The following is a 15,090-nucleotide window of genomic DNA, read 5'->3' on the forward strand; positions in this document are numbered from 1 at the left end:
TAAAGGTCATGGATTTTCCACTGAATATTAAACTATATACTTACATGGATGGAGGGTCCCTCTTCCCCTTCCTCTTCTTCCTCCTCCTCTTCATCTGCACCCCCACAGCTCTGCAGAACAAAAATATAGGTTCTTCAAATGATTATTAAAGTAACACATTACAACATTTGTAGTTGTAGTGTTTCTACCAATAAAATAAAATTGCAATCCCAATTCATTAGTTTATAAGACATGTTCTATGACGGGGTACCTTTTCACAGATGAAATGAATGTTGACCTTAGCGATAACTACTCCCCCCCCCCATATGGGTGACCTTCGGACGAGATGTGAACACGCCTACCTTGACAGAAACGCCCACTACAATTTGAGCATGCCTACTTGCGACTGCGACATTACCCACCTCCTCGCGCTGTTGCTACTCAGTCCTGATGACACACAATGCACAGCGTATTCACTGGACTGCTAAAGGCAGCACAGGAGCGACCGTGAACTTAATACAACTCTCACTATCAGCACTCAAAAGTACGGCGATCTTAATACAGCTCTCCCGGCTTTTTATATAACAGTAATGAATCAACTCATGGTATCCTTTCATCGAATTCTATCACAGTTCTAGTGGAAGAGTACTGTAGTGCGCCTACCACTACAAAATTACAATTCACTAGCATATAAGACATGTTAACAGATGGGTTACCTTTTTGTAGATGATAGTTGACGTAACTACTATCCCCCTAAAGTCAATATTGAGCCGGGAGATGGGTGTGAAATGTATATTGCAATACCAATGGTAATCATGGCTGAAAGTCCTTATATAGCAAGACGGAAAAGATGAAAAATTGGTACGCAACACATTTCATTATAGCATTTAAATAAAATATCTGTAACTACCAAGATTTCTTTAGGATTTGAACATATATATAAATCTGCTTCGCCTCTAAGTTAAACTATATATTGTTAAATAGTTTAAATAATGAATAAGTTAACTCCTCCCAAAAATAACTGAAATTGTTTTACTACCAGCCTTTTCTCTTTTCCGTCTCGCTTTCACCCCTGATGGTAATGTTTTAGGAATCTCTCGAACATTAGTAAGAAAAAACTACATTTTCATTAGAGTTAACTGCAACTACTTTAAACAATTCTTGTTTACATGAAATATTTTTATTTATTCCAAAGCACATTTCAACGAATTTTGTTCTTTTAAACTTTAAGCTTCTATCGACAGTGATTTATGAAATGTTTGAAAATTATCAAATAGTTGCGATTTAAGTGATCAGTACCTTTTTTTTATATCCCCCAAGAAATAAAGCACTGTACGAAAAATAAAAGAACGGACCACCTTGAACAACTTTTGATCGAACGATCTCCTCTTTCTAGGACTCCATCTTAATGGTTTGAGGAGATGACGGCAAATACGCTAATTAACTAATGCAGACGATATTTTAAGTTACGAAATAAGACGTAAAAAATACTTCCTGTAATATTGAATTTTAAAAAAAAGTCATATTTAGAATTCAATTTCTCATGAACCCTATTGATTTTTTCGAGCATCAAAGGTAGATCTTATGGCCAGAGCGGCATTCTCATCGCTTACGTTGGCAAAAAATTTGATTTGCGTTTCAAATTCGAAATTTGTTTTGCGTTTTATTTTTCGTTTAAATTTACAAAAATTGGTCAATTTTGTAATTTTCGTAAAAAAATACAAAGCGTGCTATAGTTTTGTTCGTGCCACTAATAGTTTAATAGTCGTAGCCGTTCGTGCCACTAATCCATATTATTAAAGCTTACCTTCTTTTTTGTGCATTGATAATTAAAATTAATATCTAAACCAAACGAATAGTTTTATCGAAACAATAACTAATTATCCAAAACAATAAAAGTTTTAATAATGACACTGCAAATATTCAACACAGTTTGCAAAGATAGCTGAAACTGCGTATGATATTTGCATTTGTAACGTCAATGCTCGTCACACGTGACATTTGGACAAGCGCACATATGCATATGACTTATAAACTGCGCTGAGTTCGTGCCACTGCGCGGTGGAACGTAAATACTTGTTTCACCCCAATAAATATACGTTTATTAATTTATGTTTTATAAAGAAACTGATATTGAGTCAATTATAAAAAAAATTCACAAATTTTACATACTTAATTAGGTATGTGTGATTTGCGTATTGAGAACTGTTTTTTTTTAAACCCACAATCGACCCTTCCGATTCGGATCGAGCCCCATCCACCCCACTGTCTCAGATCGACCCCCACTTTCGTTAAATAGACCCCTGGAGGTCTATATAGACCACTTTGGCGACCTCTGGTCTAATGGGTTTCAAAGAATTTTATCAGGGGGTCATTTTAGACTTTTAGTGAAAAGCCTACTCATCATTTTGTGAATTTAATATGACAGTAGGGTTGAGTTCTTCCCGTTAGGGTCCCGTTTTTGTGAAAAATCCACTCACGAATTTGACATTGGGGTGAAATCCATACAAAAAAATTACCTTGCTGAATATGTCAGCATAGTGCATGTACAAGTCGTCTTCATTTATTCCGCCGCTGAAAAAGAAAAAGACAGGTTCAATCGGGGAAACTTTAAAAAAATTAATAAAAAAAAGAAGTTTTTCATAGAGAGGATAGCGCACCTCTGTTCTGTGGTGGCGCTTCGACAAAATGCTACCACTAATTGACTCAGTTGATCCGGCTTCTCTTCTGTCTCCTCCGTCTCTTTCTTTGCTTCAGCATCCTCAAAAGATTGCTGAAAAACAATAAGGAGAGAGAGAATCTAACAAGCATGCATTATATTTACTTCTCATAAGTTGCAAGTATACAGAACTCATAAAATAAGGTAAAAACATGGAAGATAAAAGAAAAGAGAAGAGGAAAAAATTGAAATGAAACATTAAAAAAAAATATCGAAACTAAAAAATAGATTAAAGATAATAGATAATAAAGATAATAGATAATAGATAATAGAAGAGCCGGATAAAAATGAAAAGATATGATCTCTTCCACACTATTATATCGGGAAAAAGGAATGCTTTCTAATAGCTGTTTAGAAGAAATTTGGGTCCGTTAACGGACCCTTCACAAAATATCTTTTCATAAAAACGGACCCTTCGCAAACTATTTTAACTTAAAAACGGACCCTTCACAAAATATTAACTTAAAAACGAACCCTTCACAAAATGATTTTTCTTTTAATCGGATCCTTCACAAATTTGTTTATCTTCATTATTATTTTGTTAATCGAATAAACCCTTTCCAGGGCAGAAACCAAGAAAGATGGATGTAAACGAATTAAGTTTTGTCTTCGGCTGACGATTCTTCCATTATTCGTCCGAAATTAATATTCTGCGTTCAGCAGTATAGGCTAAATACCAAATATTTGTATGTTGCATCTCTAATTTAAAAGCAGCAATTGTTGTTTATTTTTTAAAATTTAAATTTTTTAATTATAATTTTACAGTGTTGAGCATAATCTTGTATGTCTTTACAATTTAAAAACTCCTTGAAAAAGTTTTTTTTTTTTTGCAATAACGGACCCTATTTGCACAAATTCATAAAAGCGGACCCTGCTTGAAAGAATGTGAGTAATTTTTTCACAATTTCACGAAAAACGGACCTTTCACAAAATGTCTGGACAGACCCCTGAATAGTGTATCAATATAGCCAAAGTAAAATATATGAATACAATATTAATAGAAAGCAACAAAATATAGTCTCTAATAGTAGGACGGGCACTCAAAAAAATTTTTTGTTTGAGACAAAAAATAACACATTAAGCAAAATATATATATATATATATCACAAAATTATATATATAAAGGTTGTTAATTACCGTTAGATTTTCGATGAGTTGTTCTTGTCCAGTGTTTTCTTCCTCCAGCCACATTTCCTTGAATACTTGGAGGAATATATTGATAGCTCTGTGCCTGTATTACAAAACACATATTTATAGTTCATTCTTCAGCCTTAAAACAAATAATTATGGAGGGCACGCTTTACTTAAAATTGGAATGAGCACAGAATAATAAAACGCTCGTATGATCGTAATTATGTTTATACTCTGCTGCAAAACTCATTTTAATTAGAAGGCTAACTAAGAATAAAAAGAATATCACGCTGCTCACGTCAATTCCCGAAAATCGCTGATTGATTGAATGCTTAGATGTTTAAGGCTGCTTTGTAAGTATGTGTAACTGTGAAATGTTGACAATCACTTTGACAAATATCCGAAATATATATTAGGTCCAGTTAAGTGCCACTGCCCGGCATACATTTTCCCGGTATAGGGGAGAGTGGTGTCAGTTGTAACATTTTTTAACTTAACTATTTTTAACTAACAAAAAATCCAATATATTATTAGTATTAATTGACAAACGAATAAAGTAGACTATCCTCTACTAGAAAATAAATATATACCTTATTTTAAATGTTATTATATTAGTTATTAACAATTTTTGACAGTCGTGCACTTGTTACAATTGTCCCCACTTACGGGGTCAATTGTAACAGTTTATAAATTCAACTAAAATATAGTTAATTATACATATTATCATAGTTGTGAGATATTTTTTTATTGATCAAAAATAGTAGTGATATTTTAGGAGTAAAAATAATAATGAGCAGAGACCTAAAGGATTAAACTTTTAACTTTAAGGGGTTAAAAATTTTAATTTATGCTGTGAAAGGTGACAAAGAAAATAATGCACATGCAACATAATGTAAATGATATAGGAAACTATTGGTGGTTCTTAAAGAGTTAAGTAATGGTTTGTAAACATAAGATTATTTATTTTCAGCTGTTACAATCGTCCCTTTACTTATTGTTACAATCGTCCCCAAGACGCCATTTCAGCTTCATTTGTTAAAAACAATGCTAGTTAATTAGCAAAACTAATGTTTTTTTAATTGAAATGTTAATTAAGGTGTCCACTTACATATTCGGTTACTAATTTTTATTTGTTTAAACAAAATTACTTTGTTACAATATAATATTCTAATACCAAAAAAAGTACTTGCGTGGCGCGAAAATATCTTTTGTGATGTAACTCTTTCAAAAGTACATAAAAAGGTGGTCATCAGGGGTGTACATGTAGATTTATTAAATACACCTTGTGCGCCACCTAGGAACCAAATCTAGAACCCGACACTCGAAATTTTTGCTCTGTTACAATCGTACCCTGTTACAATTGACCCCACTCTCCCCTACCCGACACTAATGTGTTTTTTTTTAAGGTCAAGTGCCACTGCCTGGTATGCATTTATCCGGTACTCCGAGCACTGATGTTTCTCCTAATCTCATCCTCAGCAGATATTAAAACATCGAATAAATATAATAATATCAGCTAATAAATTAATATGAAATCGGATAAAAACAAACATTTCGGACATTCAGCAAAGCGACTATGTGATTGCTGACATTCACCGGTGAAAGTCGACGTTCTCTTAATTTCGGCCATTCCCAATACATATTTGTTGAAGTTCTAATGTAGGCATTCTTTGATTCATTCAATTTATATACGATTTTGTTTATATGAATTTCAGTACTACACGTAAATTGCACCTGAAACAAATAATTATTAAAAATTTTCTATATACAGAATTATTAAACTTAGTACTTGGAGTCGTACTTGCAAAATTGGTATTGGCGGTCTATGTTCATTTTACTTTTAATGTATTTCGCCATGTGTCGAAACCTTTTTAAGCGAACAGAAACCTTAAAGAAAATAATTATTTAACTATAAATTACTTAAAGAAAATATAATAAAATTAATATTTTTTTTGTACACAATACGAAGAGTTATAAAACGTAAAAGTGAACACATTTTCGTTACTGCGTATTATTTTTCATTCATTTTTGTATTTCATTTTATTAGTCATTTATTTAAATAATGCGTAATAAAAAGGGGGAAGTTTGAAAAGATAAATCAAAATTGTTTGCGGTAAGGATATAGTGAAGTCCAGGTTATAGTGAACCGAAATTTCGGTCAATTGAAGGTTCCCTATAGCGGGATTTCACTGTGTCATACAGCAGACATATGACGATAGACTTAATCTTGTGAGGGTGTCAGCAAAAGTTTGGAAACTCTGGTCGATGACATATAGTTTAATGAATTAATTCTAGCAACAAAAATCCCACTTTGGTAACTTTATGCAGTGTAAATAGTATACTATATCAATAGTATAATAGAGTTAAATGTAGTATCTATTACGCACCCCACTTCTTATGTAAGAAAATTATGGAAATTTTTCTATTAATAATTTCTTTATTGTAAAATGATTTAACGAAGAAGAATCGAAGTTTTCATTCGGCCTGTGATCTATAAATTTAAGACATTCGAGAGATTTCGCAGTTTTAAATGACCAGTTTGCGTATGATCACGTTTTTATTTAAAATCTTGCGTATATTTACGTTCAGTGGGTGTGGTTGGTGTCATAAAAATGAAAGCTTTGTAACGCTGTCGAAGATCAATAACGGTAATATTTTTTTTAATCTATCAAAAGACACGAATGAACATGATCTTGATTTGACCTCGAGTGTTAGTGAACAGCTATTGTTAAAAAAGAATAAAAGAATAAAAATCTACAAAAGGAGGGAGGGAAGAATAAATACCTTCTGAGGCTGTTAAATTGTAGACTACGGAGACAGTTAATGGCCATGCGTTTCTTGGATGTCGATAGCAACATCTTCCATGCTCTTCCGATAGGCTTTCTGTTATGAGCCTGTTAAGGATTTCTCATGCACATCAGCATGCAAAAGGTATAAGCAATACAGAGTTAACAATTCGATGGATTGCTTTGATCCACCTGTGACATTGATGCTATTTAGTAGAGTCCATCATTTAATTGAAAGCCCTGTCCTTTTTTTAGGTGCCCGTCCAAGGAAAATGCTGGTTGAAAAAATACCGTAAGATGCAACCTAGAATGGTTAATCTCGAATTTAACCTATTCTGAGTTCAGTCTTGTAAAATGAAAGGGTAGTTGATCGCAATCGTAGATTAAGAAGCCGTGGTGACTCAGGGGATAGAGTGTTTGCCTTCCAATGAGGTGAACACAGGGTTCGAATCCCAGCGTTGGCGGGCAGCACCCGACTTGCACCCACCCCAGTGCTGACGTAAAATATCCTCAATGGCAGACGGATCATAGGTTAGAGTCCCCTTGCCGTCAGGCTAATCGTGGGAAGTCTTCGCTGCTTTCCTCTTTATGCAACGCAAATGCGGGTTAGTCTCATCAAACTGTTCTCCATAAATATCACTCAATACTTGATCCAGGAGTTCCCTTGTCTTCGGGTTCAAAATGACGTGACTAACGGAGTTGAACATGAGTTGTCGTAAACTTTAAATAAAGTCAGCCGTTCAACTACGGTCCTATAATCGTAGATTTATCAGAGGTTGTTTTGTGTTCAGGCAAAAATAATTAAATAATAACTGTACCGGTTAATTCCTTACACAGTGTTCTATTGTTAGATAAATGTAAATTCATGACAGAGTAATGTTATTTTTTAAGGATTATTGCGGTTATTCATTTACTCGAGCGAAATTGAATTGTTACTTCGCATAAGTTAAAGTCATATTTTATAACAAGATAGTACTTTTTTTGCTGACGTTGAGAAACCATAATTCTTTTTAGTTTTTTTGACTTAGTAAAAATAAGGCACTGCTTTTTGATATGTTGTGGAAAGTCCTAAAAATTAAAGTCCGAGTCCTGTTTTTGAGAATTTGTGCAAAAAATGTTTTTTTTTCTCTTCCTTTTTTAAGACAGAGAGAGAGAAACACGAAAAACATATTTTCTCAAGGTGTTACAGTTTTGAAACAATGAATTCAAGACTTCATCGATACCGTTTAAAAAAAAAAATATGAGCCGATTCCGTTTTTACAATAAAACAATAAAATATTTTGACAGGGTTCGTTTTAACTTTAAAAAGTTTTATACAAAGTTCGTGAACAGGCCAAATTTTTTTCTAAAATAAACCCTATAATCTCAAAAATCTGGCTGCTGTGCAGGAAAGAAAAACACCCTTTTATTCAAAATAATAATAAAATCTATTTAAAAACAAAATATCAGAATCTTAAATCATATACAATAGTTATATTCAAACATCTTTAGAAGACTGTGAAGAAAAATTTAATTTAAGATAAAAATTTAGAGTATGACACGCACAATCCTTATGACGTATTTAACAGACAAAAAAACTTTTGTTCAATAAGAAAGCTACACTAGTCAATAAGTGAATATTGGAAGCAGGCAGAATGTTCCGTAATCAAAACCTTAATGCGTATTTTTTAAAACCTTATTTTCTTTTTTTTTGAAAAAAAATTTTATTGAAAATCTGCTAAACGAGGAATTCTAAAATATTTTTTGAATGAAAAAAAAAATCTTATCAATATCTGAAAGATCATGATCGAGGAAAGCGGAAGTGAAAATAGTAATTTCAGATAATGTAGATATTTATGACTTCAATCAAGATTTCAAAAAGTATGCATTACAGTCAGTAATGCATACAGAAAAGCAGATCAGAGTAAGTAAAGTTAGGCATTAAATCCACTGAAAAAAGAATCCATTCTGAGTTTGGGAAGTTCATATATCTCGAAAATTACACACTTCTTGAATTATAATAAATTCACTAATAAATAAAAAAAAATGAGAAGGCATAAAAACTAGTATAGTTAGAAAATATACGAAATTACACACAAAATATCAGAGAAAATACTACCATTTCTCTCTTAGAACGTCGGGAGAATTATATTTCCCATAAATTTCTTTAATTTTAAATGTCGATTAGGAGCTATCCTTACACCATTGGTATGTGCTGCCATCTGTTGATAACTTCAGAAAATACAGAAAAAGTACTGAAGAAGGTCTTGTTTACATAAGTTTAGGTAATAAAAGGTTAGGTTAAATTATGTTTATATATATATGCAGTAAAGTTTAGCATGAAGTGTCATGGGAGAAAAGCCAACACTGGGGAGCTACTTATTTCTCTTGTGCGTTATTGTTTATACACTTGATATCTTTCTTCGATTTTATAAAAAGTTATAAACACAGAAATTCGGTGGTTTATAGGTTCATAACCGATTCTTTACAAAATGTAAAATTTTTAAAATCCAACCCACCTATCAAAAAAATGGTCTTAAATTTTTTTATTTATTTTAAGTCATAAGCTTTCTTTTAATAAATCAGTTTCCATCCCCCAAAAAATTTAACATAAGTTTAGTAGTAAAATCCTTAAAGAGTGTGTTAGTAGTTGCATGCTTTGTTATATAGCTTGAAATGAATAAACGTTGTTCTGCATTCCGATGTAGATGGGAGTTACCTCGGTAAACTATGTAATGACGTCATTCTGAAACAGGCAATAACAGCCCTCTTTCTCTGCATAGATACAACGCTTCGAACCATGCCCTTCATTTGACCTTGTGGATGATCAATCTGTGACAATAGACATAGTTCAAAAGATCATTCTTTAATATCAAAAAAGATGGTTTTGAAAAAATTTGCTTTTAATTTTTAAAAAAAAAGTAGATTTCTGCTAAAAAGCACAAATGCAGAAAATATATGTATTTTATGCGTACATTATATGTGTATAAACATTATATCTAAATAATAAAATACAAAGTGCCTATACAGTATACATAATAGGAATCTTTAATTTAAGTGCTTTTTAAATACAATGAAAAATATTCCATTTTGTAATCCTCAGATCATTTCTCATATTTTTACTTGACAGGTTTTCTCCTATTGGATGAAAAGAGTTTTGTCCCGTCTTCCTTCATTCTACTCTTGACTTATGAGTACGTTCACGCGCGAGAGTAAGAAGAGAAAAATATCCGCGCTTGAAATTGAGACAACCTTTAATGTTCTCCAAACGCAAACAATGACTTCTTTTTCAGTCACTTACTTGGCTTTATCATCTGCTATTATACCTTTCGCTTCTCTAGCTAATTTAATATATTTTAAATTTAAAAACTACTGTTTTCTCAGCAAAATGTCTCAAAAGGGACAAACTATTCACTCAAAAGAGAGAAGTATCAGATTTATAAAATATTTAATGTTAAAATAATGCACATAAAGATTGCGAAATAAATATTTTTGCCGTACCATCGCCAAATAGCAACTTTCTTCAATGTTAATTGCTCACAACCTTCTACCAAACTTAGCGAAATAGTATCATCGCATGCCACGTGATGAAGGCGGAGCAAATTTATTCTTTGATTCTTTTTCGAGTCAGATAGATATCTGACTCGAAAAAGAATCAAAATAAAGAACCCTATTTTATTTCCTTTTGCTCTGAATGTATTTATTTAACGATTAACTAATGTTATTTTGCACTGATTCTTTATTTTGTGTTTTCAACCCTATCTAATCCCGTTATCCTAGTTATTTCTTTTATGTTTTAAATACTTCTCATTTATGTCGTATCATCTTTTTTTTTTAAATTGTACTTCCTTAAGAATAGAGAATCTACTGACAAATGAGTAATGTATTAATAGAGAAAACTTTGCCGTGAGAAATTTTTAAATCATATTTGAAGAAAATATTGAAATGGAGCATCAACTAGAAAATGCCCGTTTTACAAATTTAGAGCCAACTTCTTCGCTAACTTTTTTTAAAATAAATTTTAAGACACTTAAATAAAGTTTTTTTTTTGTCTAGATTTAGCTAATCTACACAACTATTTAGACGTGCTTAGATAGTTCGGTTATATTTCAATTCTTAAAAATCTTCATCTGACACTTTTCTGAATTGAGTACATTCAAACTGAAAAAAAAAAACTCAGGTTTTAATTACCATGTGTAATCCGTATAAGACTTTAGCCATGTCTATAATTTTTTCAACGAGTTCATCGGGTGAGATTTTTTGAGTGCTTTCTCTTTTGGTGCCCAATTTGCTATAAAGGTAGTGTTGCCAACTCATGACGTCGCTGGGATCAATTTTATCAGGAAGCGTCAATTGAAGTTTCATGAATTCAAAAATATCAGACTCTTGAACTTTCTGAAAAGAAAAGATTTATTGATCATCTGTCAATGCAATTAGAGAAGCTTAGGTGCAGTGTGTCTACCACTAAAAAAATACAACTCTAATTCACTAGTATATCAGACATGTTAATTTGATTTCATGTTAGGGTACCTTTTCATAGACGAAGGTTGGCATTGTCGGTAACTACTCACTCCCCCTCCCACATGGGTGACCTTCGGAGGGGATGTGAACACGCCTACCTTGACAGTAACTCCCACTTCGATTTGAACACACCTATCTAGATGGATGGCCCACATTGAGCAGTTGACTTGCTACTTGTGACTGCAACGTTATCTACCTCCTCACGCTGTTGCTACTCAGTCTCGATCACACACAACGTTGACCTGCATACACTCGACTGCTAATGGCAACACAGGAGCAACTACGACAGTGAACTTAATACAGCTTCTCACAAAACAGTAATGAATTAGCCAGCGGTTTCCATTCATCGAATTCTATCGCAGATTAAATTCTGGATGGGGAGTACTGTCTACCACTACAAAAATACAATTCACTAGAGATATGTTAACTCGATTGTATGGTCGGGTACCTTTTCATAGATGAAGGTTGAATTGGATAATACAGATTAATTACCTACAGCTAAAACAGGAGTTTTGTAAACAAAATTTCAATCTGTTTTTTCAACGAAATGAAAAATCTTCACCAGAGTATTAATAAACATCATTTGCACCGATAAGACTGTCTAAACTGGTGAAGTCGGAACTTAGGTGAATAAAATTTTCACCGGAGTATCGGTAAATTTATGCATTTTTTACCTTAACTGCACACATGAAATTGGTGGTCTGGTCTAAGATTACGACTTTTTAAAATCAGTTTTAAAAAATCGTAACTAGATTAATAAATTTTAAATTTTTTACGTTATTTATGCACCGATAAGACATTTCTTATAGCTGAAACTATTCACCAGACAAAGATAAAGATTTTACAAGACTCCGCCAGGTTAAACATTATTTTAGAATTCGTATTTTTTTTTTTTTTATGTATAAAATGTAGAAAAACGTTAAATTTTTTTACAAGGTAAAGAAAATGCAAATTTTTGAATGATTTTAAGAATGGTAAAAATGTATCTTGTGATACTTTTTAAATTTTAAAAACAATTTACAATTTCAATATATTTCACCCACTTTACACTAACTAGCAAAACAAATATTCATGTCAACTGATTTATGTCAACTAATAGATTAATCCGTACTAGATTAATCTTCATCTATATTATTCTATTTGGAAGGATCTATAATAATCATCGGGGAAATATTTGGAGGTGGGAAGTGGCTGCACAAGTGTTCTTTTTCGTATATATATTTTAAGTTGAGTAATTTTAACTGTTTTGTGCAACAAAAAAACAACAATTATTGCAGAGCAATCATCGGGCTTGGCGAACGTCAACGAGGAGGGGGCTTCGCCAGAAAGCGATACATTAACTTAGCCATGAAATGCGTAAAGTCCTCTTTCAAACAAATGTATAATAGGCGTTATGTGGTGGCATTCAATATTTTGAAGAAATTACAAAATATTGAACGACGCCACATACATAAAGGACCAGTAAATGGTCCGAGCAACTCTACTAAACCCCCAAGATATTCGACCAGCCCATGGCTAGGGAATCGCTGATCTAGCTACTTTGTGTTTCCTGCAAAATCTCAAAAAACTGTGTACTCACCCCTTTCAAGAACATGTCTTTTGCGTGTTGTACCATTTCCTGTTCTCTTCCTGCAAATAGGTTGAGTCCGATGGGCAGTAAGCGTTTCAGTGCAGCCACCATCAAACTGGAGGCTAATTCCTTTTCCTTATCCCTCTTCACATCCCGGTCACGCTTCTTTTTAACCTTTACAGAATGGATTGAAAAAAGAATTATTAATAAATATTCAAAATACGAGAGCAAAACGTGGCTGCATTGCTGCAAAGGCACCAAGCAACGAATCCGTATAACAAATACACGTATGTACCTTCCTTGCTACACAGCAAATGTCCATGATTACACGCATGCGTGTTAGTGGGCGGTGTAATGTAGTTTTGACAGGATGTCATCAGTGAAGTTGTACAAAGAATGAGTGTTGTTCCAGATGCAAGTGCGTGAACGCAGATGCAGTGATTACCAGACGCAAATGCGTGAACGCAGATGCAGTGATTATTTATTATATTATTTATTATATTATTTCTTACATTATTCTTTTGTTGGCAACATTTATATATTCTTTGTGTACACTTGTGATAGTAAAAGAGTTTGTTCTATTTGATACTTGTTTTAGTGTTGATTGTAATTAGAAAACATTTACGTTTATAACCAACACAAGTGTACCAGCGATTTTAAGAAAACGAAAGACAATTTTGTTGTAGTGAATAAATATGTTACTAAATAATATAATGTCTACTCTTTTTTTAATACCTTCTGCATTGCATATCTTCCGTTTCTCAGCAAGTTTTCACGCTCACAGTTCCTTGGTAGTAAGAAATATATCCCAGGTGATCTTCGATCTCATTTGAAGCGAAGGTTAAGAAAATTTTGTAAAGATCGGACCATTGTAGTAGAAAACCCATTTATTATGATGTTCTTGAAAAAAGCATCATTTTCAAGACATTCGAGAAGGATATAACAGGCGTCAACACAAGAAATGTGTGACGCAGGGCACACTTTTCTTGTTGCGATGACGCATTCTTTAGCATTTCAAAGGATGGTGGATCTTATTTTATAACCGTCGTTGAACAGCCCACCCAATTTTTTTTTGATTTACAACTACTCATGTTCAACTCCGTAAACTTGTCAATTTGAACCCAATCCAGAAGACAAGGGAACTCCTGGATTTGCTTTATTATTGAATTGGTTCAGCATTATATGGACAAATGCTCCAAGTCAAAGCCGATGAATTTGCTAAGCGATAGGGTGAGACTATTTTTATGTGCTCGAATGACTGATTAGACGGGTTCCAAAATAGGAAAAACAAATTGAGGAAGAATGATAAGAGAGTGGGGAAGTGTTTCCATATCCTTTCCATATTCCGTTTCCTGATGTTGAGGATTGCTCATCAGATAAAGATTACTCATTTTTTTTTGTACGCAAGACGAAGAGTCATAAAATATAAAAGTGAACACATTTTTGTAACTGCGTATTATTTTTCAGTCATTTTTGCATTTCATTTTATTCGTCATTTACTTAAATAATGTCGTGCAATACGAGGGTTGCTATTTATATTTCTGGCCTTGGCAACAGTAAGTGTTGCTAGGCGACCGCAGACGATTTTAATCGAAAGTTTGATATTTTTAAACATAAATTCAGCTGACGATTTACCATTATAGCTTCATTTGTGTGGTTGACAGTAAATTGAAAAGTTCTTCTCTTTCAAAAAATGGAATTGAATCGTGAACATTTTCGTGCCATTATTTTTCATAACTTTCGACGTGGATTGTCAAGACAAGAGTGCTTCGATGAACTTAATTCTCTATTCAGCGATAAAGTGCCATCCTACAGTGCTGTAAAAAATTGGTATAACGAATTTAATCGTGGTCGATGTTCGATCCAGGACGAATCCCGTGCAGGTCGTCCAAAATCCGTTGTTGTGCCAGAAAAGATCGATGCTGTGCGTGAACTGATAAAGCAAGATCGCCATGTGACATACCGTCAGATAGAGGCGTCTTTGGACATTAGTATGAGTAGCATCAATAAAATATTGCGTGAACATTTGAGCGTAAAAAAAATTTGTTCGCGTTGGACCCCGCATAATCTGACAAAAGCTCAAAAAAAGGCTCGTGTCGATTGGTGCAAGGAAATGTTGGAAAAATACGTTCAAGGTACATCAAAGGCTGTGTATAACATCTACACAGGTGACGAATCATGGATCTATGCATATGAGCCAGAAACAAAACAGCAATCAACTGTATGGGTCTTCCAAGACGAGGCAAAACCAACAAAAGTTGTTCGAGGACGAAGCACATCGAAACAAATGATTGCCTGTTTCTTCGGCATTAACGGTCATGTGGCAACAGTGGCGTTAGAGCAACGCAGGACAGTCAATTCTGAATGGTACACGACCATTTGTTTGCCAGAAGTCATCGGAGAAA

General features: G+C 33.4%; 1 protein-coding gene across 13 annotated transcripts in view; it reads right to left on the bottom strand.

Annotated features, from left to right (window-relative positions):
* RyR (Ryanodine receptor) overlaps positions 1-15,090 on the bottom strand; it is a 286,011-nt gene that overhangs the window by 73,839 nt on the left and 197,082 nt on the right. For 12 of the 13 annotated variants that reach the window (XM_087150450.1, XM_087150444.1, XM_087150445.1 and 9 more), the window contains 7 exons: positions 12,695-12,859; positions 10,786-10,989; positions 9,314-9,426; positions 3,836-3,929; positions 2,640-2,752; positions 2,499-2,553; positions 45-110 (listed from right to left, as the gene is read on the bottom strand). In XM_087150450.1, the coding sequence (XP_087006576.1) occupies positions 45-110; positions 2,499-2,553; positions 2,640-2,752; positions 3,836-3,929; positions 9,314-9,426; positions 10,786-10,989; positions 12,695-12,859 (810 nt within the window). Of the gene's footprint in view, positions 1-44; positions 111-2,498; positions 2,554-2,639; positions 2,753-3,835; positions 3,930-6,613; positions 6,724-9,313; positions 9,427-10,785; positions 10,990-12,694; positions 12,860-15,090 lie in introns of all 13 variants that reach the window. The other variant, XM_087150431.1, reaches the window with a different exon arrangement.

The sequence above is a fragment of the Parasteatoda tepidariorum genome, chromosome 1 (genome assembly GCF_982258835.1).
Source record: "Parasteatoda tepidariorum strain Cologne lab strain chromosome 1, Ptep-v5.0, whole genome shotgun sequence".
NCBI lineage: Eukaryota > Metazoa > Arthropoda > Arachnida > Araneae > Theridiidae > Parasteatoda > Parasteatoda tepidariorum.